This window comes from Calypte anna, chromosome 12 (genome assembly GCF_003957555.1).
Source record: "Calypte anna isolate BGI_N300 chromosome 12, bCalAnn1_v1.p, whole genome shotgun sequence".
In the NCBI taxonomy this organism is placed as follows: Eukaryota; Metazoa; Chordata; class Aves; order Apodiformes; family Trochilidae; genus Calypte; species Calypte anna.
In genome coordinates, this window is record NC_044258.1 from 7,278,440 (window position 1) to 7,304,668 (window position 26,229).

A 26,229-nucleotide genomic window follows, 5' to 3' on the forward strand; every position below is an offset into this window, starting at 1 on the left:
AATAGCACCCGGGCTTTTATAGCGCCCCTTCCCGGCAGCCCCCGCGCTGGGCCGCAACGATTGGCTGGCGGGCGGGCGGGGGCGCGCGCGCGCGGGCGCGGCCCGTGGGCGGGCGGGGCCGGTCCGGGCGGGGCCGGGCTGAGGGAGCGCAGCGCCGCGCAGCGCCGGCCCGGTGAGCGCGCACGCCCCCGCCCCGCCCGTTTCCGTTCGCCGCTGCTCGAGCTCGGGCCTGTGGAGCAGGAAGCGGCGGGAGGCAGACTCAGCGCAGGCCGCAGGTACCGGGGGAGCGGGAAAGGAAGGGGTTCTCCGCCGCTCGGGGAGGGGGGAACTGCTCGCCGGCTTTCCCACCCTCTCCCGCTTCGCCGCCGGGTGGGGCCCGCCCGCCCCCGCCGGGGGAGCCCGCGCCGCGGCCTGCGGGCGGGGGCGGACGGGCCCGGCCGAGCCTCTCGCCGCCGCGTCCCGGCGGTATCGCGCGCACAAAAGGGGAAAGCGTGTGCGGCGGCCCGGCCGCCCCTCCGGGAGCCCCCAAGTTTCCGGGGCCGGTAACGGGGCCTTTTCCGGGCGGCGGGAGCGGGGGAGGGGCGGGCCGGGGCGCGGCCCCGGGGGCTGCCCCGCGGCGGGGACTCCGCTACCATCGGCTCCCCCGGGAGAGGCGCGGGGGCGGCAGTCTTTTCCTCCCCCCCCTCCCCCCCCCCGCTCCTCCTCCCTCTCTCCCCTTCCTGCCCTCGGCCGCGGGGTGTGACACGAGTGGGCACCGGGCGGTGGGGGTGACCCGGCTGAGTGGCAGCTTGTTGTGGTGACGTCACCCGGGCGCGCGGGAGGCGCCGCCACGCCGGAGCGCGGGGCCGGGCCCGGGGGTGAGCTGGGACCGAGGGGGTGGGCCGGGACCGGGACCGGGCGGCGGTGCCCGCGGAAGCACCCCCCGGGTGTGTCGCGACTCTGTCTGGGACGGGGATCGCCTCCCCGAGTGCGGCTGCAAACTTTTGGTTCGGTTTATTCGTACCGCAACCGGTGCAGCCTCGGCGGACCCCGGGCAGGCGGACAAGTGTGTAAGCTAAGAGCTCAGTTTGGGGTTAAAACGAATTATTTATTGACGCGATCGGGTTCCCGCGGCCCAACAGCCCGAACAGCACTGGGAGTCACCCAGCTTAAAGTGATCCGCTACCTAAAGCTTCGCTGCCAGTTCCTTCAGGAGTGAGAGGAGCCTCGGGATGATGCTTCAGTTGTGTTAGGATCTGAAAAAAAAACAAAAAAAACACCAAACCAAAAACTTGTTATAGAGGTTTACAGAGTTAAAGTTATTGCAGAGACTCAGGACGAAGTATTGTTCCCTGGTCAGATGATAACTCCCTTTTAGTCTATCTCTGCGAGGTGTCTGGGCCAGGGGTTGGTTTGTTGTTAGTTGCTGCCTCATATCCAGGTTTTGTTCCTCTCCCGGTACAGTTCACCTGTTTGTGGGAGGGAACCCCTCACCAACTGTGGTTCCCACCTGTGCTCTCTGTATCTGATGCAGGATCCAAAGAAAACGAGATCCTGGGAGTTATCTAGGGAATGTTTGGCTTGTTGTTGCTTTTCTCTTCCCCAGAGCTTGGGCTGGGTACCAGTTCTGGTGCTGTTGTGATTTAAAATGTGTGCGCTTCTTCTAAAAGCAAACTTCTATAAAGCTCCTTTTATCTCAAAAAAAAGTCTCAAAAATTAGTTTTACTTCTAAATGTTGCTTGTGACTCAAAATACTAGATTCTTCAGTGGCTTTCTTTTGAGATTTGTTTTTTCCATCAGGGAAATATGAAAATAGTGTTTGTAAAAACTTTTACTTTCTGCTGAAGTCTCTGCTAATGCAGCCTCCTCACCCAAGCCTTCAGCCACACAGCTCTATCATTTCTGTTTCAAATGTGTAGACTAATTCTGGCTCAGGTTTGGACCAAGGTGGCATGTTTAAAAAAAGAAAAAAATGCTATTAGCCTTATTGCATTCTAATTAGTTCACTGGAATGCTTAACAGCATATTCAGCATAAATGCTCTACATAAATTACTTTTATTGGGCGATTTGTATCATTTGACACTAGAATACACGTGTTGGGTTTTTTTTAATAATTCCTCAAGACATAAATATACCTTCAGACAAGGGGCAAAAGAAATTCAGTCACAGAGCTAAGCTGAGCCTCTCTTGTGCTGTCCCTCCTCGTTCACCAAACTCTCTCTCTCTCTCTCTGGCTGAGTGCCACAGCAATTGAGCGCCAGAGGCGGGGAGTTCTCCGAGCCAGGAATTGACAGTAAAAACATCCTAAATGATCTTAACTGCCACCAGGATGTAGGACTACCGATGGCTCTTCAGATAAGCAAATTCCAAAATAAAAACCACTTGTTAGTTTGGAGGGGCTTGGAAATACCATTGTCTTGGTTTTTTCATGGTAACTCAATTTTTCCCTACATTTTACACTTCGTCTTATTCTCTCAACGTGTTTAAGTTGCCCCAAACTCTCTTGGCTCATCTTTACCATGCTTCTGTGGTCCACTCAGCCCTAGAAATTTGACCTTGACTGCTACCTTCACGCTGGCCTATGTGTCTTCTCCTTCAGTCTCTCTGTAGCATTTAATTCCCTGCTGCTGTGAAATCGTTAATGTCTTTCCAAGTGTCCACTCAAACACTATCTTTTACATGATAATCTGGCTCATGTGTTGTTCCACATCCATTTGAACTCTCATGTAACACTCTCTTGTCTTACAACTTGTCTTCAAATGAAATTTTCCTGATGTGTAGGAAAAGTTAATCAGCGAGTTTGAGGAAGATAGTGTGTTAATAAAGGCTACTCAGTGTGTTCTTTAAATCTTAAATTGATCCTTGATGAGTCTATAAACAAGGAGAAAGCCCATAATACAAAATAGCACTGTGCAAAATAAAAGCCCCTAATGGCAGCTTACCTTCATGATATGCAAATGCACACACCTGCATGCAGGATGAAAATCCTCTGTTCCTTGCCTGTTGGTGTGATTCCTCTTCTCCAACACTGGACACTGTATTAATAGCTAAGCAGCTATGTAGAAAGAAATTGTTGCTAACTGTTTTTGGGCTCATCTCAGAAATAAATATCCCAAAAGACTTTTCCATACACCTGTTATCATTGCTTTAAGCCGTTTTACACCTTTGTTGTTATCCACGTGCCTTCTGACCTTGATGGGATCTCTGTTCTCTCCTCATTCTGAACTGTGAACCTACCAAAAGTATAACTGGAGTTGGCAGAGCAACTCTAATCTGTTCACCCTCTCTTCTGTCCTGTTCCTATCACCATGTTTTCACTTGAGAAGGGCATTTGAGTCAGTAAAGTAACTGATATCTCCATTGACCACTTTTGAATTAAGCTATTTGCCATCCACTGTTGGATGCATACAACTAGCAGCAGCAGCCAGTCCTTCCTAACTTAATCACTTAATTAAACTAATCAGAACAAGGCTCGCTGTCTTTTCTCTGACCAGCCTTCATGACCAAGGTCCTTAGTAGAAGGAACAGATGGAGAGATGCTTGTATACCCAGTAAAATTGTGCAGCACACCCACAGTGAATATGGGATCTTTCCTTCCTCAAACTCTTGACAGTTGTGAGGTTTTTGTTTGCTCTTTTTAACTGTTTTTAATGAGAAACAGGGCTCAGTTTAATCTCTTTGCCCAGTTAATTAGCAGTGTTTTGCAATAATAAATAGTTCTGCCTCACCTGACCGTGTTCTGACTGATTGAACTGTGACATTTGGAACAGGTCTCTAGTGTGCATGTGTACAGAGGGATTTCTTCATCCTCACAGGTTTAAGGAAAGTTGTCTTTGCATGTGTCAGTGGTTTGGGAGAACTAGCAGCTCTCCAAGTAGCAGTTATCTCTGTTTGCATTCTTTCCTAACATTTCATTTTTCTTGTATTTTACACCTGGAGGCTCTTTGTTCTTCATCTTCTCTCTGCTCTGTTGAAATTGTGTGAGATGAGAAGGCTGTCTCACAGTTGGATCTTGGCTTGGTATTGACAAAGTGAATTTGCTGATTTTTTTTTTTTGAACATCAGTCCAAAAGCTGTTTGGAAAGGCTGGGTTCCATGTAAACCACAGCAGAACTAGGCTTCTGCACTTGAAATCGAAAATGTTGTTGGGAAGAGTTTAAATTATACTCTGGAATGTTGACAGATGAGACTGAGCACACAGTTCGGGATAAAGAAAGTATTAGAAATAAGAATACAGCCTTCAGAATGTTCAAGTCATGAAGTTGACCAGAAAAGTAAATAAGAATGTGAACTCTGGCAAGTCAAATGAAAAATATAAGGACCCGCCAGAAGTACTCTGAGCAGCATCATACTTATAATAAAACAAAAAAAAAACATTTATTTTCCACATACATCAGAAGCAAGAAAGTTGCTGAAGTCTGGAGGGCCAATCAGTGATGAAGAAGTGAAATAAATATTTGATGATGAAGCCCTCAAAAGAAATTTATAATACTTACATGCATTCCTGTTTCCTATGCCAGAAATCCTCTTTGTGAGGAACAGGACTTATTGGAAGATCTGTCTCTGCTTCACCCATCAGGAAATAAGTTTTTAGAGCAAAACGATAAACATAGTTGCAAAATGCCAAGAGCAGATGGTGCTTGTCCTAGGGCTTTCAAAGGAAAATAAGAGGTGGAATGACCAACTTGCTAATTGTGCTGTGTAACTTCTTAGTATCTTTCAGCCAGAGAAGTAGAAGATGGCTTGTAAGGTAGCAGTGCTTAAAGACCCTTCAGCAGGGTATCACAGAGTTCAATGCCTTTTCAAAAAAACAAACAGTAAACAGAGGGACTAATAACTTCTAGTGGGGGAAAGTGGCTTTTGCAAAGGAGGTTGTGCTCCTTAAATCTGGAGGTTTTTAACTACTTGACAAGCACAGAGAATGGGACAAAAGAAGAATAAGAATCTGTGTTACACCTATACTGTTCAGCATACTCATAAATTATCTGATCAGTAAGGGAAGAAAAGACAAGCTGACTAGGAAGAATTGCAACTCAGCCTTCTGATGTTGAATTACAGGCAGTAAAATTTCAAGTTAAATTTGTTCCAGATAAATACAAAGTTGGGAAAAAAACACAACTTGTGCTGATGGGATAAAATTCAATTATTGCCACTTAGGAGGAAGAACTTGTCATATTTATGTCAAAATGTGAGTTTAATGTTCAACAGTGATCATATGAGCATGTGTGGGAGGGTTGGGGAAGGGGATAAATAAGAAAGCACATTAGTATCATGGCTCTCAGCTCTTGGCACACAGATTACTGTGGTTTTGTGGTTTTGCAAGGAAAGGTGGACTTTGAGATATGAGATACAGTGCAACTGGAAGAGCAAAGAAGAGGCTGAGGAGATTGATCAGGGATGAGGAGTGGATTTCCATACAAGGGATGCTTAAGAAGATTTGAACCCTTCAGCTTGAGAAAGACATGAGTAAGCACAGTCTGGTCTAGGTCAAAACCCACGGTGCCTCTCCTGCAGTCTGTACTGACACCACAGAGTGCTGTGCCACAAAGTGCTTTGAATGACAGTGATTTACAGTGGCTTCAGAATCAAACAGATGAAATCACAGAAGAAAATGTTATCACGTGGGCTTTGAGCACAAAGATTAAAAAACCCCTAAGAATAGTCCCCCAGCTGGAAACAGAAGAAATCCAGTTGCAGAGTTATCAATGTGTTTGCCCCTTCTTTTACTCTGAGATACCCACATGTGTCAGGCAGGGCGCTGGAGGCTTAATGGGTGTTTGATCTGAACCAGTGCAATCTCAGCAAGTGTCTTGTGGTAGGAGGAAGGACACAGGTGAGCGTGTCAGCTGTGGGTATGAAAGGATGGTTGTCTGGAAGAGTTGGTGTTAGTTTCCCTTGTCTGTGTGTGCTTCTGTTGCCAGCTGTGAGGCAGTGATGGGTGCCTAAGACGCATCTAACCCAAGCAGAACCTGCTTTGTTCAGCATGTGGTCACCGTGCATCCTGTTTGACATGCTGGGGGTGTCTGGGCAGAGAGGATACTGAGAAAAAAACCTGGTACAAGTGGAAAGCATTTTGCAGGTAGCACATGAGTGGAAATCCACAGATCTACTATATTTACCTCAATATTAAGCCCTAATCTCATTTTGTGCAAAGTAATCTTGGTGCTGAGTATTGCATAAGAGAAGTGCTCTTGTAAGTCATCATACCCACAGATAACAAAGCTCTTGTCAGTCAGGGCAAAGTATGAGGAATGTTAAGTGAGGGTGCAAGGACAGCAATGGCAGCCACAGGACCTGGGGACAAAATACTGCTTTCTGCCCCTGGAGTCCCAGCTTTGCCTTCAGCCTTGGAGAGGAACTTGTTGTGGTAGAGTAAGACCGGAGAAATGCTGGAATTAGTCATCTTGCATGGGCTCTAAAATGGTGTTAATTCAGCAATTACATAGAAAAAGGGAGGCAAACAGCATAGGGATGAAGTCTGCAGGTAGTCGAGAACAAAGAAAACTTGCACTAGACCAGAAGGACCTTGCTGAGTTTGGTGTCTGCAAAACAGGATGTGTGGTGACAGTGTTCTGTTTGCACATATTGCTGTTTTAGTTTCTAACAATTTTGGCTTAAACAGACTTAAAGATGTTTTAGGAACCTCCTTTTCTGATTTTTTTTTTCCCCAATCAAAGAGAGTTAAATATACTGACCTGGAAAGGAAATGAGGGCATCTGTTTTGTTTGCACTTAAAAACAATACAAGAAAACCTTACACATGAAAGGGAGAAAAGTAGAAACTGAAAGTAGAAAACACAAAACAGAATCTCAAAAACATGAAAGTAACTGGGAGAAAAAGGGTGCTCAGAGAGAAACCTGTGACTGAGAAATTATGGATCTAAGAAGTTGAGATGTGGTAGAAACAGCGAAGCCTTGCAACAGGCCCTCCTGCCTGCCTGTGCTTTGAACCTGGCTCATCCCATCTGCCCTTGTCTTTTGTTTTAAAAGCTGCACACTCGGGCCCCAGCTTTTCTCACCACTGCTTAGGATCTTGGAGAAATGTCTGCAGTTGTTTTCCTTGGTCACGTCTCCTCCAGACTGTCTTTTTTCCAGTTCTGCCATTGTTGTTCTTTGTGTGGACACGGTTCTATAGTTTAATCATCCGTGTTGCCCTGCTCTGACTCATTTCCAGTTCCTTTGCAGCCTTTTCAGACAGGGATGATCAGAGCTGCACACAGAGTCAAAAGGTGCAGGTGTGCTTGTGGATTCCCACAGCAGCTTAATGATTTGTGTATTGTTAATTTCTTTTTTTGAGTTGTTAATACTGGAATTTTTAAATTATTTTTAGCTGTTCATAGCACTGAGCTTGTATCTTAAAGGAGCCAACTGTATAACCCTGAAGTGTTGCCCTTGAGTAGCTCCAAGTCCATCTCGTAGGAAGTTGGATCTGTTTTTTACCTTATGTATAATTTCATATTTAACTATTTCATATTTCATTGCTCAGGCACAGAGTCTTTTAAAGCTCTGAAATTCATCACAGTGAGCCTTTGCCTTTATTACCCAAATGTATTGGCATCATCAGTAAATGTAGCTGTGTTGCTATTGTTCCTCACTTTTTTAGGTGATTGAGGGATGTCAAACTGTGCAGGTTCCAGTTGCTGGTGGTTTTCTGAGACACCAGAGCATTTCTTTCATCTGGTTTCTATCTTTTGCCAGTTATTTATCTATCCACAGGGATCTTCCCTGTAATTAGGTATTTTGATTATCTCTGTAAATACTTGGGGTTTTTTTAGAAGTCTTGAATGGTGTTGCATACTCAGTCTTACCAGACTTAGCAGTTGACACCTGTTTTGATCTGTATCTTAGCTCTGAAGCTTCCTGGCCTGAGAATGGGGGAGGTTTATATAATTTTTTTTTCCAGAAAGCTCTTTGCATATTGCAGCAGTTTAAGGAGTTTGAAAGAATGTTAATATGCAGTAATAATGAAGAGAAATAGGACAACCTTAATGATTATAATCCCATCAGACTAAGACATCAATCCCTGTACAATAATGGAATAAGTAACAAAGAGTTCAGGAAAGATTTAAAGCAATGTCACTCAGCCTGGGCTGGGGGAAGTAGAAACAATTAGTGTTAATTGTTTCAGTTTGGTTCTTAAGTAAAGGTGTTCATCTTAGCCTTTGGTTAGCACTTGACAGTAATTGCATGTCATTTTCAGTAAGAAACTAAACCAGTGCAAAATCAATACGGTTCATATTAAATTTAGTAGAGGTAAGGACAGCTTTAAAAGGCAAGTGGAGACCCAAGTGAGTCTGTGTCTGGTGAGGACATGGAGGAGTTGGCTCTTGGGCTGGGGTTCTTACCAGTCACCTGGAAGAAACAAAATACCAGTATGAAGAAAGCTGCAGAAGCCAAATAAGTGAAGAAGTGACAAAACCTCATCACTAGCGCAGGAAATGTAAGTATGCTGGAGCAAGAAGTATGGTAGGGGATTTTCTCTTAAAAGAATTGAAATCAAGATGGGCCACGCTTGAAAATAGTGTAAGGAGTGGAACCTGTGCCAGGAGTGACCGAGCTGCAGCGTTTGCGCTTGAAACGCGGCTCAGGGTGTGGTGCTCTGGTATGGTGTGAGCAGGTACAGCAGCACACCTTGGGCAAATGGGGTGGCTCTGGGGCCTGTACTGCACTGGCTTTGGGGCTGTGATGGATGATGTGGGATGGGAAGGCATTTGGTGCTGTGCTGCTGGGCTTCCCAGGGGCCCTCCTTGGCTGAAGGACTTCACCACGACACTTCCATCGCTTTGGTAGTCCACGTGCAAGGAGCAACCAGTTGATAGGTCAGCCAGGTGCTGTTGTCAAAGGTGTGAAGGTATTAAAAAAAAACCAAACTGCCACTAAAATAACTCTGTGCCAGGATGCTTCGGTCTGGAAGGTCTGCTACAAGAACAGCAGAAAGTGGGTGAGTGGGGCAAACTGTTCACTGTCTTTCCATTTGGGAGTAAGGAGGCAGTAAAAGAAATTAATAGGAACAATTTTGAATTTGAAGGAAGTGGCTTTACACACAATGTGTAATTAAGCTGTTGGAGCTCCTTCCAACAGGATGTTGTGAGTTCTGGAAGTTTACATGGGTTCAAAGGGAGTCTGGACAAGCTCATGGAAGAGAAATCTGTTTGAGGTTCCCAAATTCATGGGAACCACATCTGACCCAAGAAGCTCCTGAGCTGACAATGGTTTGAGGCTGGAGAGTATGGAAGGGCGAAGCTTCCCATTAATTTTTCTTCTGCTGTTTTTCTGTAGAAATCTACCCCTAACCTGATCCTGAACATCAGGTGCTGAGGTGGAGAGATCAATGCATTTTCATGTGTTCACACTTGTAATGAAGGACGTTCTGGGAGTCTCCAGATGCACAAAGTGTAGGTTTAGAATGTGGGACACAGTGCTGGGTGTAGATGTTTGCTCAGGTCATGGCTTTGGCATTTTAAGAAGATAGTCTGTGTTTTCCTGGGAGTATTTGGTCATGCTCAGAGGCATCATTCCAGTAAAGCACCAGTGGATGGTTTGTACAGGATTTGCTCTTTGGTGGTGGGAAATCAAGAAAATGTATCAGAGCCCAATTTTTGTCTCTGAGAGTCAGACAAATTGTATGTTGTCATACAGGATTTATCCTGAAGAGGAAAGCAAGGGCAAAAGCTGTAATTCAATAGGATGAATCCAGCTTGGAGACTTCACATGATATCTCAGATTAGACGTGCTGTGTCCTCATGACACACAACACCATCGGGCACTGACTGCCGATTCGGGTTTCCTCAAAAACTTGGCACTGGCAGGCTTGGTGCTGGATAAGGGATCTCCTGACGTGTTTCAGCCCCTGTAAAGGCAGCATGAACAGCACACTGTGTTTAGCTGAAATGCCTTGTGTGCCCTTGTCTATTAAACACCGATTTTGTGCTTTTGGAAAGCTCTTAATGACTATATAAAATTCATCAGTCATTAAGGCTGGCACTGAACCAGTGAATATGTTGTTAAGGCTTAATGCAGTTAAGCTGACCCAGCTCCCAGTTCTGGTGATGTGGTACAAAGAGGCTTGAGCTGGTTATTTGTGGAGTTAGCTGAGGCCTGGTGAGGTTTATTGGCTGGGGTTGTAACACAGCTATACCCTGCTGCTGATTTAAAGCTGGCTCTGGAAAGGTACAGCTACATTTGCAGAGCACTTTTCCCAAGCTAGTAAAACTTGCCAGACTTGAGTATGGTTAAGTGAACTGCTAGCAGAAAGCTCAGCTCACCCTGTCCAAGGACCTATGCCCAGTATTTAGTCCTGTAGGATACTACGCTGACTTTGTGTTAGTTTTTAAAATGTACTTCAATCTTAGAAAAATCCTGTTGGTGGATTACATTGAATTTGCAACATCAGTAGCTGGCCCTGTTTTGCCAGCTTTGAGACTTTTTTCAAGTGTTAAATTGCATCTGTAACCCTGCAAAAAAACCCAGCAGATATCTTTTTCTTACCAACTGCTCCCACGTAGCATTGTAGTTAAAATAGGTTTGTTTGGCTGTATTGTCAAACTGCTCTTTATGCTGAATTCTGTAAGGAATATATAAATATATTTAAAGTGATGCTAGGGAGGCCTATGGGAAACAACTAATGTGACCTATCAGTTTATGAAGGCAAGTGTCCCCAGGCAAATTTGCACAGATTTAAGTAAATTTCAATTATTGAAATAAACTATGTTGACTGTCTCATTTTATGACTGCATTCATGTTTTTATTGTTTGTATACCAGTAGCTTGTAATTGAACTGTATCTTCACCACAGTGATGTGTGATTTTAGCTTGTACATGGTACCAAATGAGAATGACTGAGCATAGAGTTTGTCTGGCTGTACTTTCAGTGCAGCTGTACAGATTAGTTCTGTGTCCTCAGAAATAAAGACAATAAGTGGTCACTTGCAGCATGTTCTGGTGTATGTAGTTCATCCAGGAACTTTTAGGAACCCTGTAGCAGAAGCATGGTTTGTATCTAATGCCTTAATGTGATTGAATCATCTTTTTTTATTATTTTTTCTTACTCTAATTGCAGTCCCAAGGCTTTTTGCTACCCATTTTACAACTTCTGTAAGAGGTGAATTGGGGTCATAGCTTCCTTTACTTCACAGCTGTTGCTATTTAAGACCGTGGCCATCCTGTATGGGTTTTGTGGAAAAAAAAATAGCATGATAGCACACATAGGCTTGTGTATGCTCAAGGGAGCTGATTTAAAGTAGCACGAGTAGCATTTAAACAGCAAACTGCCATGTTTCTGACATTTGTTTATACATCCTTTCATTAATTAAAAGCTTAGTGGAGAACAGAATACATAAAATAAATAGTTGCTGACATTTTTCATTTCATTCTCCTTTGTCTTCTGTGATAGGGAAGCCTGGATTTGAGTACCAGTTACATCCTCCTGGCTTGTTTCTGCCCCCTCCCCATTCTCTCTTCTTGATCTTTGGACTATTTACCCCACCCAAATGTTCTACATTCAGTAACAGTTTCTTCACTGTCTCTGTACAGTTGCCCTACAAGTAGACCTGTTTGCTTTTGGGCTGATCTGCTTTCTGCTCCAAACTGCTTTTGAGTTTTAGATCTCAGTTTTGATACCAGACCTTGCTAAACAGACAGAAGGAAAGGGTGGGAAAAGCCTGCTCATTCATGGCCTCTTATCCAGTGGAGCCTTTGGTGTGAAACCCATTCCTCTTTCCCCTCAAACCTGAGGAAAAGTGAGTATATTTTGAGGGTAACTTCCAGGTCCTGATGCAGAGGCAGTTCTCCCCTGTGGTAGGTAGAGGGCAGGGCTTGTCTGGTCGGGGTGGGGGTGAGAAGGGTTTCATCTTCTGGTCCCTCAGCCTTGCTCTGGTTCCTCCTGGCCCAGGGCAGGGCTGACTGAATGAAGGGGGAAATGAAGCAAGTGAGAAGAGTTCCAGGCTGCAGTATGCTCAGTAGCAAACTGTTTAAGTGATTGGTGTGGAGGAGTCAGCAGCAAAGAAGTCTTTTTAAAGTATTTCAAAATTCTTGCTTCCCAACATTTTTATTTTAAGGACTTCAGCAAGGTTAGGTGGGTAACAATTAAAAGACTGTTTTCCCCTCAGCATCAGATACATCTTTAATGATCCTGCTGTATTGCTTCTGCTGAGTTCTTGCTAACATATGCAGTAATCCAGATCTTTTTTGACAAAACTCTGCATTATACAAAGGATCTGCCCATATGGCATAGCAGGCAATATGAAGTTGGTAATATTTGATTGGTAATTCAAATTAAATGTAGTCAAAATATGTATGTGATGGTAAAGGGCTGCTTTTTCCACCTTAGTACTTTCTCCAGGATGAGATCCAGAGCAAGAAAGGCAAAACTGGCATATTTGTTACCAGCTTATCCAACTACAGAATGTCAACAGTTTGTCCACAGACCTCGCTCATGTTGTGTGGCCTTGGGATTTTCAGGAGAGGACACACTGGAAATGTTGCTCTTTGGAAAAATAAATAGTATGCTGTAGGGAAGAGGCAAAATCCATTGCAGTAAACAATAATATTTGGAGGGGAGTATGTTTAAAACATGGAAAAAAATACTTTCTCCATTTTTCATTCTGGAGTATTTGCTAGGTTCTCTTAACAAGCAGGGCTTTATGCTGCATGGGTCTGCACTTAGAAATAGCAGCCTGGTGTAACAAGGATATTAGTGTGGCAGCTCTCAGCAAACAGGAGCTCCTTGTGTTGTAACCTCCTCTGATGTTAGTGGGATTGAGTAAACGATGTCTAAAGCTCTTGTAATACCTGTGGAAGGCATGGGCCTAGGTTGAGGAAATGTCACAATTGAATCTCTTCCATTCAGATGAGTCATTTGAGTCATGTCAAGAGTTTCCACTTTGAATCCAGCAGACTAGCTGGTTTTAAGAATCCTATAAATGCAGAGGTGGGAGGAGCAGTACATTTAAGTAGGAAGAATTACATATCTGTCTCCTTTCTGCAGAAGGCAGCAGAGGTTCCCCTGGAAGATCACTGCAGCCATTCTGCTACACTGATGGGAGTAGAATATTTCTTGCTCATGTTCTGTGTGCATCATCAGTGATGCTGTTCCAGCAGCTTTCTGAATTTATTGGTTTCTCCCTGCTCTGTGTATTTCATAAAAGGATGAATGTGTAGTACTTGTGTTCAGTTACAGTGAGGTAGTGGTAGCTTGGATTTGGTCTATTTGTAGTATCCTCTTAGTTCATATTTTTTTACTTCTAAAGGTAGACACATACTCACTGGTGACAGGCTGTGCTGCAGCAAATACCAACCTGCATGTAGTGTAAGTACTGTACAACTTAAATGAAGCTTCTTAGGTTAGCAAAGTGCTTTGTGATTCCCACATAGTGCTGGTCCAAATTTGATATATTTCCAGGCTTCAGAGAATGTGAAAATGCAACAGAAAGACCCAGCTGCTGTCAGTGTTGTTGATGTTGTCATTGTGATATACATCACTAAGATGTTTCATTCTAAGAAATCAGTATTTTTTCTGTTGTACTACAGAGATGTTGCTTTTCTGAGTATTTGCTAGACTGGACAATCCCTTACAGCTACCCACCAGATAGAAATGTATTTATTTTAACAAAAAATAAATAGCTAAAAGATGCTGGTCTGGACACTACATTTTCTAAAATAGGAAATTATTATTGTAAAAATGCTAATGTGTAGATTATGGGATGCTGTTGTCATGACCAGATATCTGCTAAAATTTGAAGACCCAATATGGGGATTTGGGACATTGGATTACCACTAAAACAATTTCCATACACATGGAGACCATCAGCCATACAGACAAGATGAGTTTGTCATTAAAAGAAAGCTGAATACAGGCTCAATGGCAGTGTCCCACCCTTGAACATCCACAGGTTGAACAAAAGTGACTGATGTTATTCTGGCAGTGAGTAGGGTTTCAGTCTCATCAGCAGAGAGGAAAAATCAAGTACCATAAAGTCTGTAACCACTAATGTCAGGAAGAAACAAGTGTTTGTGATGTTTGATTTCCTTCTGAGTTTGGTGAAGAGGTCTATCCAGTGATCAGACCTGACATCCTGGGGTATGTATCTCTCTCTAATATGTATCATCAGGGCTGTTTCTGAGTATTTGTTGAGGTCCATAAACAAATGAGCTTCAGCCCGTGCTGAATGTCTAGGGGAGTGCTTGAGGTAAACAAATCAAAGCAACTCCTAGGGCTTTGGAGTTGAGTGGTGGTCTGCATCCTAAATTGAATTAAATACAATTTTGCCAAGGACATGATGCAGAAGGAATTCTTCAGTGATGGTGCTCTAGAAGGTGAAACTGAAGTAAAAAAGAGGGTGCCATATTGCAGCAGGAAAAGAAAAGGTGGTTGATGCTTTTTGTGAGCATCCAGGGGGAGTTTTAATTACCTAAATATTTGATGTACTGGACTGGAGTGACTGGTCAGCAGGTTTGAGATGTCCTGCACATAGACAGCGAGCAGGGGAGGGTCTCACGAGATGGGTCCTCAGGAGGTTGAGCATACACTGCTGAAGAGCACCTTGGCTGACAGAATGGGCTTCCATGCTGGGTCCAAATAATATCACAGAATGACAGAACTGCCATAATTGGAAAAGACCTGTAGGATCACTGCATCCAAGTGTCCATCTGTGTCAGCAGATCTTGGGAAAGATTCAGGTAGAGAGAGTCTCAGCTTTGCTGAGGAAAAATATACGGAGGAGATACCATAAAACTCCTGAAATATTATTATGTATATAAAAGAAAGAGTATATAGAAAGCAAATTAAATGTTGATTTATGTATTTATTTATTTATTTATTTATTTATTTACAGAATTGCAGTTTTCTTGTAGACCTTAGCCAAAAGTATGTGGAAGACCTAAGCATAAAATGAAATTCAGCTGGCAAGGAACACTTGATCTGATAACCCACAGAAACAGACAGTTACCCATAGGTGATGCCGAAAAGGTCAGCAGCCCTAGGAGCAATTGCAGGTAACACAAGTGATCAGGGGCCCTGGCCCCTGCTGCCAGCACAGAAGGGAGAAAGAGGGAGGGTATGGAGGAAGGACAGGTTACGCCATTCTGTCATCCACCTACTTTGTCTGCAGTGTGGTTCCATCGTGACCTCGATAATTATCTGGGAATTATGATTATTAAACTTGTATCAAGATAAAATATTGGTCAGAGGAAGGATAAATGAAAGCATGACAGTAGAATATTCAGGTTAAGAGCAACTTAGTATGCAGCAGTCCTACTGAAAAAATCAGGGAGTTAAAAGCTGAATGTATCAACACTCGGGGAGGAGAGGGGTGGCAATGTAAGCTTCCAGTATGGTGTTTAAGCAACACTGTATACTGGGAGATCAATAATGTAATCCTTCAGCTCTAGTTAATGCTCCTAAAGCCTGAGGTGAAATACTGAAATCAGCTTTTGGGCTCCATGCTTTTGCCAATTTGTGCCAAATGGTCTGTGTCCAGAAGGGAACAACAGGAAAGTCTAGGAAATATGATTTACAGAGAAAGCTTGAATAAACTGGAATTGTTTTGTCTGAAGAGAACACTAAATGAAGGCATGTATTCTCCATTGCACTGGGCAAAGGAAATAATCTGTTCTCCTGTGCCTGTGACAAATAGGAAAAACAGTAATGGGCTTACATTACATCAAAGAATATCTGAGGCTACACACTGGGGGAAATTTTCTCATAGTAAATATTGTCAAGCACAGGAGCAGATGGCTTCATAGGTTTTGTAGGACTCAGCATTACAATTTTTAAGGGCAGAATAGACAAAGCTGGAAGTAGATAGACTTTGCAAATAGTTATTTTGGTGTGGTAAAGAGAGATCATTCCTCCCTTCCAACCCCTAGGATTCTGTGATTCTGTGAAAAATCAAGTATTGCCATTGCTAGAAAGTATTCAAAACCATCCAAAAACCACTGGTAGGAAACCCTTTTCAAAGCTTGGATCATTTTAAACCTCCTGCAAATGTAAAAATAACCCCAAATTCCTAAGGTAAATGACTTGAATATGTGTAGATAAATTTTCACAAGGTGAAAAAACGTCATTTTAGAGATAGATTTGGATTACTTGAGCAGTCATCTGACAAAGGTGTGCTCTACAAACCCTTGAGCCCTTGCTATTTGATGGGCTGCAGTGATCTTTCTCTTTGCACCTGGAGCAGAAGAACAGAATCTCTAAAACCCACTGCTTCTTCAGCACACCATAGTACGTAAAGTTGCTTTTAGGAGGGTACTTTTACCTTTTTACTTAATATAATAAGACAAGGAAAGCAGTGGAAAGGAGAGAACATTTTTACTGTGGCCTTCAGTTCTCCTCTGCTTCTTTGAGCTCTCTCCTCTCACCAGTAGCCCTAGTCATCCTCACAGAGCTTTGTACTGGGGTTGTCATGGCAAAAGTTAAACTCACAAGGGTGCTCCCTCTGTGGTATTTTGGTCACACCAATGGTAGGTATTATGGTTGTGTTGCTGTTTGCTTCATTTCCAGGAAGTTTCATGGGATGACTAAGTGCCTTCATGTTATGGAGTAGAAAGTAGTTCATTCCAGTCCCTTGTAGCCAGGTCCCTCCCTCTAAATCTCTGGCTTGTTCCTGCAATGCTTGCAAAAAAATGCCTTGGGGAAAGTAAGAGAGCAGGGACATACATAATGCTTCTCAAAGTACTTTCACTATGGGGATTTTCTAAGGCAGATGTGGTGTCTGCATGCTTTAACTCACATAGGAAGCTTCTTCCATGTACTTGCCCAGTCTCCTTTAGGCCTCTGTATATTTCTTGTGTCCACAACATCCTTTTGTTTCATTTCCCAAAACCCATTGCTTTCTGGTGGGATTGAACCTTCTACTATCTTTGTATCACCCCTCACATTTTTTTTGTGGGAAGTCCATCCATACTGCTTGGGCTGCTTGTGATTTAGTAGAAATCCACTGAATTCAGCACAGCCATCTCCTTCAGTTCTATCATGACTCTTGGCTTTCATTAAATCTGTTCAAGCTTTCATACTGCCTTTTTGAGGCCAAAGTTACCTGTGAGCAAGCCATAGATTTGTATGCTCTCGTGTGGAGCACCACAGGGATGTGTCTCTCTGTGTTGCCTCTTCTCTTAACAAAAGCTGATAGCATGCAAAGCAGCCTGGGCATGCAAAGTAACCTGGTTAACAGTGTTGTCCAGGAAAGCAGATGGAGGAGTGGGATGTGTCCTTCCAAAATCCTTTGCAGTGTGGTGTTTGCAGTTTGAGGAACGGGCTGGTTACCTTGAGACCCTTCTGTTGGTGCTCTGACGTGGCAGCAGATGCTCCTCAGGCCAGCTGACTGCCACATAGCTTCTGGCAGTTTGTAGTCAGGACAGCTCAGCATGACAAGAAAAAGTTGCTGCCCTTGAACTGAGTCATTTCTTACTCAATAACCTAAAAGACACATCTCAGAAGGTGCTTTTGGACAGCACTGCTTGTTCACTTGCTGTCTCTGATCATTCCTATCTCAACCTTTAGAATAGGTAAAGAAATGCTAAGCCAGGCTGGTCTCTCTCCTTTTTGTTATTTTTTTAGCACAGTGGCTCACCAGTGTGTTTACAAATCCTGGGGCATGTTCTTCTCAAAAGAATGGGTTAATTGAGCTGGTGTGATTCCAAGTACCTGTCTGAGTCTCTGATAGATTTGTCAACCAAATTTAAAAGTTCTAAAAATTGGAAACTTAGTGGATGTTAATACTAGCATCTCAGTAAAAAGCTGCAGCAGTGGAATTAATAAGTTGTTGTTTTGTTTTTCAGCTATGGCAGCCATTCGAAAAAAGCTGGTTATAGTGGGTGATGGTGCCTGTGGAAAGACCTGTCTGCTGATTGTATTTAGCAAAGACCAGTTCCCTGAAGTCTATGTTCCCACCGTCTTTGAAAATTATGTAGCAGATATTGAAGTGGATGGAAAGCAGGTATGTGTACACTTCTGTAACAGTCAAAATGAAATTGATTTTATGCAGAGTAGCATGGAGGTTTCAACACTTCTTTAATAGGTGGTTAGTATGCATTTGTAGTGCTTGTATTGTAAAGACTTTTTTTTTTCCCCCCCTCAGGAATATACTTAATATTAAAAATATTAGCCATGCTAGAGCCTGCTTATATCCCATGTTAAACAACCTGTTTCTAACCTTATACAAGTTAAGATTCTGAAAAACATAGTTTAGTTATTCCAAGTAAAATGTTGAAGTAGATGGAAGGGGATGGAGCAATTCAAAGGTGTGCCTGCATGCTGAGGACAGTGGGCTGCTGGTCTTAGGAATTACAGGGACACAGTATAGTGATTAATAAAGAAGAGCCTTTCCCTGTTCCTGGGAAGAGCCTTTTCTCCATACCCACTCCTGGCAATGTGCAGAATCCTCTTCAGAGATGACTATCAGGCTTCAAAGGAATTTCAGTTTTGTAGTGTACATCAGCATCATCTGTCCTGCTTGTCTGGAGGAACACAATTATAAGCAGCCAAGTGTACTCACAGGTCACTGAGCTTCATTTTTAATTTGTACTTCATACAATTAGTAATTAAAATATTTATTTTTAAGTACTTTGAAAATCAGTTTTCAATCTGTATGACCTTTTGTTTGCCAGACATTGTAGCATGCCACAGCCCTGCTCCAAGAGGCAGTCTTTGGAAGGCTGCTTTCTCAATGCAAGCTAGGTTGCCTTCTGCATTTGTGTCACATGTTTATGTCTTAGACCCTAAGGACTATTGTTTAAAATATGTATACTGTAAATTCTTTAAGCACCTTGTCAAACTTCCTGATTCCCTTCTGCCTGGATCATTGCTAAATGGGTTGAAGGGAATTGTGCCCTCTCAGCTTTATGCATCCAGTATCCAAATAGAAATTGCATGAGCATCTTAAGCAGTGCTTTTCTCTTGTGGAAATGTCAGCAGATTATTATTTTTTCTTTTCATAACTGAATGACATTCTTTATCAATGCACTTTGTCTTCTGAAAACTTGATTACAAAAGTTTGAAGAGAGCAGTGCTTAAGGCTGTTCTGTTTGACAGCCAGTTACCTCTTCCTAGAAAAGCATTACTGGAAATGTTCAGAAGCCACGTGAAGACAAAGCAGCAACAGTACAAATTGGATTTGTTTAGATAGAGCTGAAGGAGCTGATTCCAGTGAGGGAACCCTTAACAGACACCTCTTTAAAAAATAACTGTTTTTCATGACATTTGCATTTGCAAATGAGAATGTAGAGGTGACACTGAGAGCAGTATTTCTGACTGAAATACAGGATTTATTTTTTCTATATGAATGCAGCTGAGGCTGTCTGCCTGCACACTTTAACCAGAGAATTACATTGCACTTTCATGCTCTCATTTGGATTCCAGTTCTGCCCATCTGACTTTGTCTGAGCTGCTGTGGACTTTTTTCCAAAATTTTCGATCATAAGGAACCCACTCTGTTGTAAAGGCAGATTCATCAGAAAACTGCAAATAAGAGTATACCTGAAGAGCTTGGTTTTTAATTTCCTAGTTTAAACATTGACTATTCCATCTATGCTTTTAAACAGTCCTATCGAAATGTTCTCCCCTAGCCCCACCATTAGGAGAAATACTGAGAACATTACTTTACTTAGTTCTTACTGATAGGAAGCTTTACAGACAAGTGAAGTTTCTCTTAAAACAAGCTACAGGTGTAAATTTCTGCTCTTACGGAGTTTTAGTGAATATGTGTGCAAATAAATACAATCTTGACTTTTTTTAGTCACCACAGGTTCCAATTGTAAACCAAGTTTAAAATGTGCATAATCCTAAAAACCACATACTTAGAGAATGAATCCACTTTCACTGAGAGCTGGTATTTCTGGAATGTTTATCAGAGAGATTCCCAGCCCTTCAGAGCTGATTCTTTTTGATTCTTCTGTCTTATTTTTCTGCTGGTGGCTTTTATGCCCTTTCAGTGAATCGATACTGGTCATGGATATAAAGAAAAGTTTTGTAAACTGCAATAAATAGGTGTTTGGAGTTAAGGAACATAAAGTTTCTAGTAGATATTCTGTCAAAGCAGTTTGTCTTGTAGTCTTCTCCTTTTGAGTGGTGTTCATTGATATATTTTAACCAGGTCTCTTGGGCTTACAAGCTTCTGAATCAAAATTTCACAGGTGATCTGGCTAACTGCCTTGATCTCTCTTCTGCAGGTTGAGTTGGCTTTGTGGGATACAGCAGGACAAGAAGACTATGATCGACTTAGACCGCTTTCTTATCCAGATACTGATGTTATACTTATGTGTTTTTCAATTGATAGTCCTGATAGTTTAGGTAAGTAGATCAGTAATTGGATCAGAACTATGTCTCGCTGTATTCCCCTTGGAAATAGTGCTATAAAATATATTTTCATGTGCTATAATGATTGAGCATTCCTAGTTTTCATCTTGGTTTTCATTCCTAGAATTCATCTTGGTTTGAATGTGTAGTCTTCAGATGTTAAGATCGCAAAGCAGCCTCTCTTCTTCAGCAGTGCTGAGTGGCATTTTGATAGCCTCAGCAGCACACTGGTTACCCAGAACTGTGCTGCATAATTGGAGCAACACTTAGCAGGGAGGCAGCTCCCTGGTTTGGATCAGCATCCCCAGCCAGCATTGTCTGGTGGGCCAAGGCAGCAGGTTGGTGTGCTCATCCCTTGGGAGGTGCTGCTTGGTGACCCCAAGCAAGCAGGAAGGCTGTTGCTGTACTCTCCTCTGTCCAGGAGCCCTGTGAGTAGATAAGGTGTTCACTAAGTGGCCTGGCCCACCTAAGGCTGGATTTTACTTTCCTGTGGTTTTTTTCCCCAAAATTTTTCCGTGAAATTGACAGCCTTTTACACATGTGAGCCCACATCATGTGCATTAAAATAGTTACTTCCTTTCTGTGTAAATGGGAAAGCTGGCTTTGTATTGTCTTCCTCCTAGTATTTTCTTAAACCAGTGAATTTCTGTGAAAGTTCCCTGATCTACTTCTCAGCAGTGGGATTTGTTCACTCGTGGTCATTTGTGAAGTTTCTTACTGGAATGCAGATAATGTTAAGGTAGATCTCTACACACAGAATCCTGTGTGTGTATCAGCAGCTGCACTCTGACAAAAGCCCTCTGTGCTCTGAGAGACTGGGGCTGTAACTGTCCAAGCACTGGGCAGCTCCTAGCCAGGAAAAGTGAGAATCCTCTCTGCTTTGTCTGCTAATGACAGACATCAAGTTATTTTACCTGCTGCTCATAAATGGGATACCAGGTCTCTCTTAAGTGTATTAAACCACTGGATCCCTTGGGGCTTCCTGCTGCCAGGGTGCTAGCCATCACTGACAGCTGCCCTTAGAGAGGCTTTTTTACTACACCTCTGATCTATCTTGTGGATGAGTACTGCTTCCTGGAGTTGTGCCTTAGGAATTAACAAGAATAAGATAAAAAGAATCTAGGAAACACAGAAATGCAGTTAATGGAAGGTTTAGTCCTGAATGCAGCTACCACAATGGTTAAAAAATACCATTCCTGGCAAAATTCACAGAAGGTTTGATTAAATGAGGAAACAAAATATTCCTTAAGATGTTACAGTGGTGCTAGAGTCTGACAGGGATAAAGTTTGATAGCTGCTTGGCCTCATTTCTTTTCTCCAAAGTGAAGCAGTTGTTGAATGGGAAGTTGGGTGTGAAAGTGTCTTTTTAAAAAAATCAGTGCAGCTTGACATCTGGGAAACCCTGATATCTCTGTGACTTTCACCTGATCCTGTGTTTAGAGAAATCTGTCGTTGTCTCTCTGTGAAACAACGTGAGGTTTAGTTGGCAGTGGTGCTGTGGTCATGCCTGGTGTGGCTGTTAGAAGCTACAAACACAGCTGGAGCTGTGCTTGTGTCTACTGCATGTGCTAATGCCCTGGCAGTAGGAGAGCTGACTGACCAGCCTGGAAATAAGAGGTTTGAACCCTGGAGCAGGAAGAGAAGGAGCTCATTTAAGTCAAACTGGAAGCAGTGAGCTGCAGACAGCACTTCAGGTGTGCAGTGTCTGGAGGCTGGCACCCCTGAGCACTCCACATGCAGCTGCAGAATTGCTGTTTTGTCTGTAGTGCAAAAACTGTCTTCAAAATGCTTGTCCATGTTGTTTTTTCAAGGAGAAAAACAATGCCAAAATAGTGAATGTCTCTTCAGAAGCTGGATGTAGATAAAAAGGGGTTATGTAGCCTGTAGGTGCATCCACTGGTGAATCTTGGATGTCTGAGAGCATCTGAAAGCAAAATCAAATGTCTTGGGCTGTTCAGCACTTCCTGATATATCAAGCTTTTGCTTTTGGAAGCCCTCAAGACTTACATTTGCAGCTACATTTTTTTTTAAAAATGTCACATAGGGAAGTTATGTTGGGAGTAAAAAGGTTCTTGTTATACAAGCACAAATTCATTTGCTGCAGACAGGGAGAAATGGCAACTCTGCAAATGACTGACAAAGTCTTTGTTTCTGTGCATCCGTAATTACTGTATAGAACATTTCTGCTGCAGTCAGTGGGAGAGTTTGGAGTGGTTGTTTGTTACATATGCTTCAGGCTTGTGCTTATCTTTAGCTTCTGGATTTAAAAAAATATTTCTCTTGAAGCAAAATATTCCATAACTCTCTACTTCAGAATTGTGCATTCTGTTCTTTGATGTACCTTGTGCTACCCCTTGTCAAGTAGCTACTGAGAGTTGCAGAGAAGCCAAGAGTTTAGATGTCCTTCAGCTTTAAAATTACCATAAGCAAGCTTCTCTTTTTTGGTAATACCAGATCAGGTCAATTTTCTTCCCACATTAAGAGAAAACGGTACCAGTAGGGATTAGCAAGTTAAAACCACTCAGGCAGCAGGTAGAAGCTTTAAAATAAAACTCCTTAAAAGTGGTTTTTAGTATAGTCATACTTCTATTTATTTTTTTTCAGAAAACATCCCAGAGAAGTGGACCCCAGAGGTGAAGCATTTCTGCCCAAACGTGCCTATCATCTTGGTAGGAAACAAGAAGGACCTGAGGAATGATGAGCACACAAGACGAGAGCTGGCCAAAATGAAGCAGGCAGGTTCTTTTGGGAGTCTTTTGGGAGTGGTTGTACCAGAACTTCAGACAGGCACCCACAGCATGCTGCCAGCTTCCTATGGGCTGCATAATGAACACTTATCCATGGCAGAAACCAGAAAGTATATATTACCTTTAATGGAGTGTTTCTCTTTTCATATTTGGAAATTCAGTTTTTAGAAAAAGGCATTCTCAACAATGCATATGGCTTTATGGGGCTACAGTCATAGAATCATAGAATTGGCTGGGTTGGAAGGGACCTCAGAGATCATCGAGGTCAACCCTTGAACCACCGTTGCAGTTGCTAGACCATGGCACTGAGTGCCACATCCAGTCTCTTTTTAAATATCTCCAGACACGGAGAATCCACCACTTCAGTGGGCAGCCCATTCCAATGCTTGTCAGCTGCCCTCTGTGCTGGAGAGCTGGATACCTGAAGTAGAAAGGAACTATTGAGGAGACATCAGCACATCAAGTGCTGCACACTTGAGTTGTTCTTGATTTTGTATGTTCAGGATGTGAAAGGAAGGTTTTATTGGTAGGTGTTTTGAAGTGATAACCACAGGTGCTGTAGCTCACTCTTCAGCCTATCACCAGTTTTCATTTTCAGATCATGTCTGAAAACCCCCAGCTTGGGTATGGGACTACTCATACTCCGCTCTCTCCTGGAATTTTTGCCTCTGTTACATAGTATTTGTTTTCATACACTGACTGAGGTATTAATTTGGGAATTTGTTCATAGGCTTTTGTTACAGCTGCGGCAAAGAGCTGCATAAATGTTTCCTTTGAAATAAGCAACCTTTCTGCTCACCTTTCAAAGGGTCTTGCAGCCTCTAAGCTCAGAGATATTAGAGAACTGATCATGTCCTCAACCATTGGTGCAATATGGAAATTCACACACCCAGAGGGTAATTCAGGCCGGTAGGTGTGCCACGTCTTGAGGAAATAAGCAAATTTTATTTAAAATCTGTGAGCAGTTAACAAATTAATTACATGTGTTTAATCCAGGAATTTCCTTGCCTTTGTTGGGAAGCTGGGTGGGAAGCAGAAGACGGGCGGGCGCGTGTCGGTGTGGTTTTGGGTTGTTCTGACCTGTTGCTTTTGTGCTGTTCCAGGAGCCTGTCAAACCTGAAGAAGGAAGAGATATGGCAAACCGCATCGGTGCATTTGGGTACATGGAGTGTTCGGCAAAGACCAAAGACGGTGTGAGGGAGGTTTTTGAAATGGCCACTAGAGCTGCTTTGCAAGCCCGGCGTGGCAAGAAAAAGTCCGGGTGCCTTCTCTTATAAAGTGTGGCCAGGGGAAGATGGCCAAAGCAGCACCCTGCACTTGAGTAATTTTGAAGTGCTGTTTATTAATCTTAGTGTATGATTACTGGCCTTTTTCATTATCTATAATTTACTTAAGAGATTTAAAAATCGAGTCATCTTGCTACCAGTATTTAGAAGCCAACCATGATTTTTATAACAATCTGCATCAAATTCATCTGTGCACCCAAGGTTAACCTCAACATTCCTCTAACAAACCTTTTCTGCACTCACAGGATATGCCAGGCGCTAATTGAAGACAATTCTCTATCTTCTTTCTTCTCTCTAGAAAGAGAAAAAGCTGTCAACACAGAGGATTGGTCTGTAACTACTTTATAACTAACGTCCTATCTAATTGAGTACAACAGTTACCTGGCTGTATGTGGAATCAAGCGTAGCTTCAGTGCTATCACATTTAGGAAGATCTGATTTTCATGGCTCAGTGGTGTAAAACATTAATTTGGAAAATGTGATCACTCTGAAATGACCAAGTCCCATTCAGCTAAGGAAAAGTGAGGGTTCTGTGGTTTCATGTTAGTTACCTTTTAGTTACTGTGTAATTAGTGCCAGTTTAAATGTATGTTACCAAAAATAAATCTATTTACCCCAGCTTAGATGTAGTATTTTTTGTATAATTGGATTTCCTAATACTGTTACTTGTAACCTCTGCGTTAAGGTGTTCTGGGTTTTTTAAGAAACTGTATTTGAAAATAAAGTCCGATGGAAAGCAGCTGATCCTCTTCCCCTGTTCATTTGTAAGAGTCTGACCCATTTGAATGATTTGAGTGGTCTGCACACCCAGGAGTTTTTCCATGACGTGCCGTAGGGATGAGAACAGACAGCCTGCTCACACAAAGCTTCTGAACTGTTCAGTTGCCTTAAGTTCATTGCTGGACCCAGTTTCAAAACTTAAAAAAAAAAATGAAACTTTTTGTGTAAGTTTGGTTACCATGTAGTGATCAGACTCCTAACCTGTGAAGTTCTTGCTGTTCTGCAGCCAACTAAACTCTTTCTGTATTTTCATTTTTCCAACAACTAATAGAATAAAGGCAGTTTTCTAAGCTCCCTGTATCCTGGTGTCTGTATTCCTCACTGTGGGTTTTTGGCCCAGCGTCTGACAGCCTGAATCAGAAATACTATTTTGATACAGCTCTGATAGAATTGTCTGAGCAGTTACAAGTGCTTTAATACTTTATATTTTTGTTTCCTAGTAAGTGATATCCATTCATTGCTCTCAGCAGTTTCTGGACATTGCAGCAGAACAGAGATGGAATCCATTGCCCTGCCTGACCCCTGTGGTGAGTGGCAAAGCTTCCCAGGAGCTTCTTTTGACACACAGACCAGATGAGAGTGCATCGGAGTTGAATTTCCCATTCTTAAGCATGGGAATAGATGAGAAAAAGGAGGCTGTGTAGGATGAGAGCATAGGAAGAAGGGAGAAGACAGCAGCATTGCTGTAGCAGCATGGGATGGGCTGCAGCATGCACTGTCCTACACCGCGTGTGCTGCACAGTTCCACCTGTGAGGTGTTGGCAGCACATTTGCCATGTAACAGGTAACCTGTTTTCACAAGGAATGGACTTGAGGTATGGGCCATTGTGCTGCAGCCACTCTGGAGAGCAGATTGTGCTGCAGGGAAGAGCAGCTCCACACTTGCTCTGGTATTTGTGGCAGCTGCTGTTGAGCTGAGAGCCTGTGGGGTTCAGCAGGAGGGAGTCCAGTTGCTGATGACAGTCCATGTAAGGGAGCACATACCTGCATCTGAATTATGTCCTAAAGAAGCCATTTCATTTTTTCGTTGTAGATTTTCTTTTTCCTTATTTGGAAGGAATGTTCCTGATTCTTGTTCCTGCAACAAAGGAAAAATGGACCCAGGCTGAGGCTATGGGATTGCCATGGTACCTCTGGTCCTTGTC

General features: G+C 42.9%; 1 protein-coding gene across 2 annotated transcripts; it reads left to right on the top strand.

Moving 5' to 3' along the window:
• Nucleotides 1–125: 125 nt before the first annotated feature.
• RHOA (ras homolog family member A) lies at nt 126–25,384 on the top strand. Of its 2 annotated transcripts, XM_030458533.1 has the most exons (6): nt 151–275; nt 14,810–14,969; nt 17,757–17,914; nt 20,145–20,265; nt 22,876–23,006; nt 24,122–25,384. In XM_030458533.1, the coding sequence occupies exons 2-6, from the start codon at nt 14,933–14,935 to the stop codon at nt 24,293–24,295; spliced, it is 621 nt and encodes a 206-aa protein (XP_030314393.1). In that variant the 5' UTR covers nt 151–275; nt 14,810–14,932; the 3' UTR covers nt 24,296–25,384. The 2 variants fall into 2 exon arrangements, with proteins under 2 accessions (XP_030314394.1, XP_030314393.1); XM_030458534.1 differs by lacking the exon at nt 14,810–14,969 and having other exon boundaries at nt 126–275.
• Nucleotides 25,385–26,229: the final 845 nt, after the last annotated feature.

Bases quoted from the DNA above. Each gene is read 5' to 3' on its own strand.
- RHOA (XM_030458533.1), top strand. From the start codon at position 14,933: ATGCCGAAAAGGTCAGCAGCCCTAGGAGCAATTGCAG. The intron at 17,915-20,144 runs GTATGTGTACAC...TCTCTTCTGCAG, and splicing joins TTGAAGTGGATGGAAAGCAG to GTTGAGTTGGCTTTGTGGGA. The intron at 20,266-22,875 runs GTAAGTAGATCA...ATTTTTTTTCAG, and splicing joins TGATAGTCCTGATAGTTTAG to AAAACATCCCAGAGAAGTGG.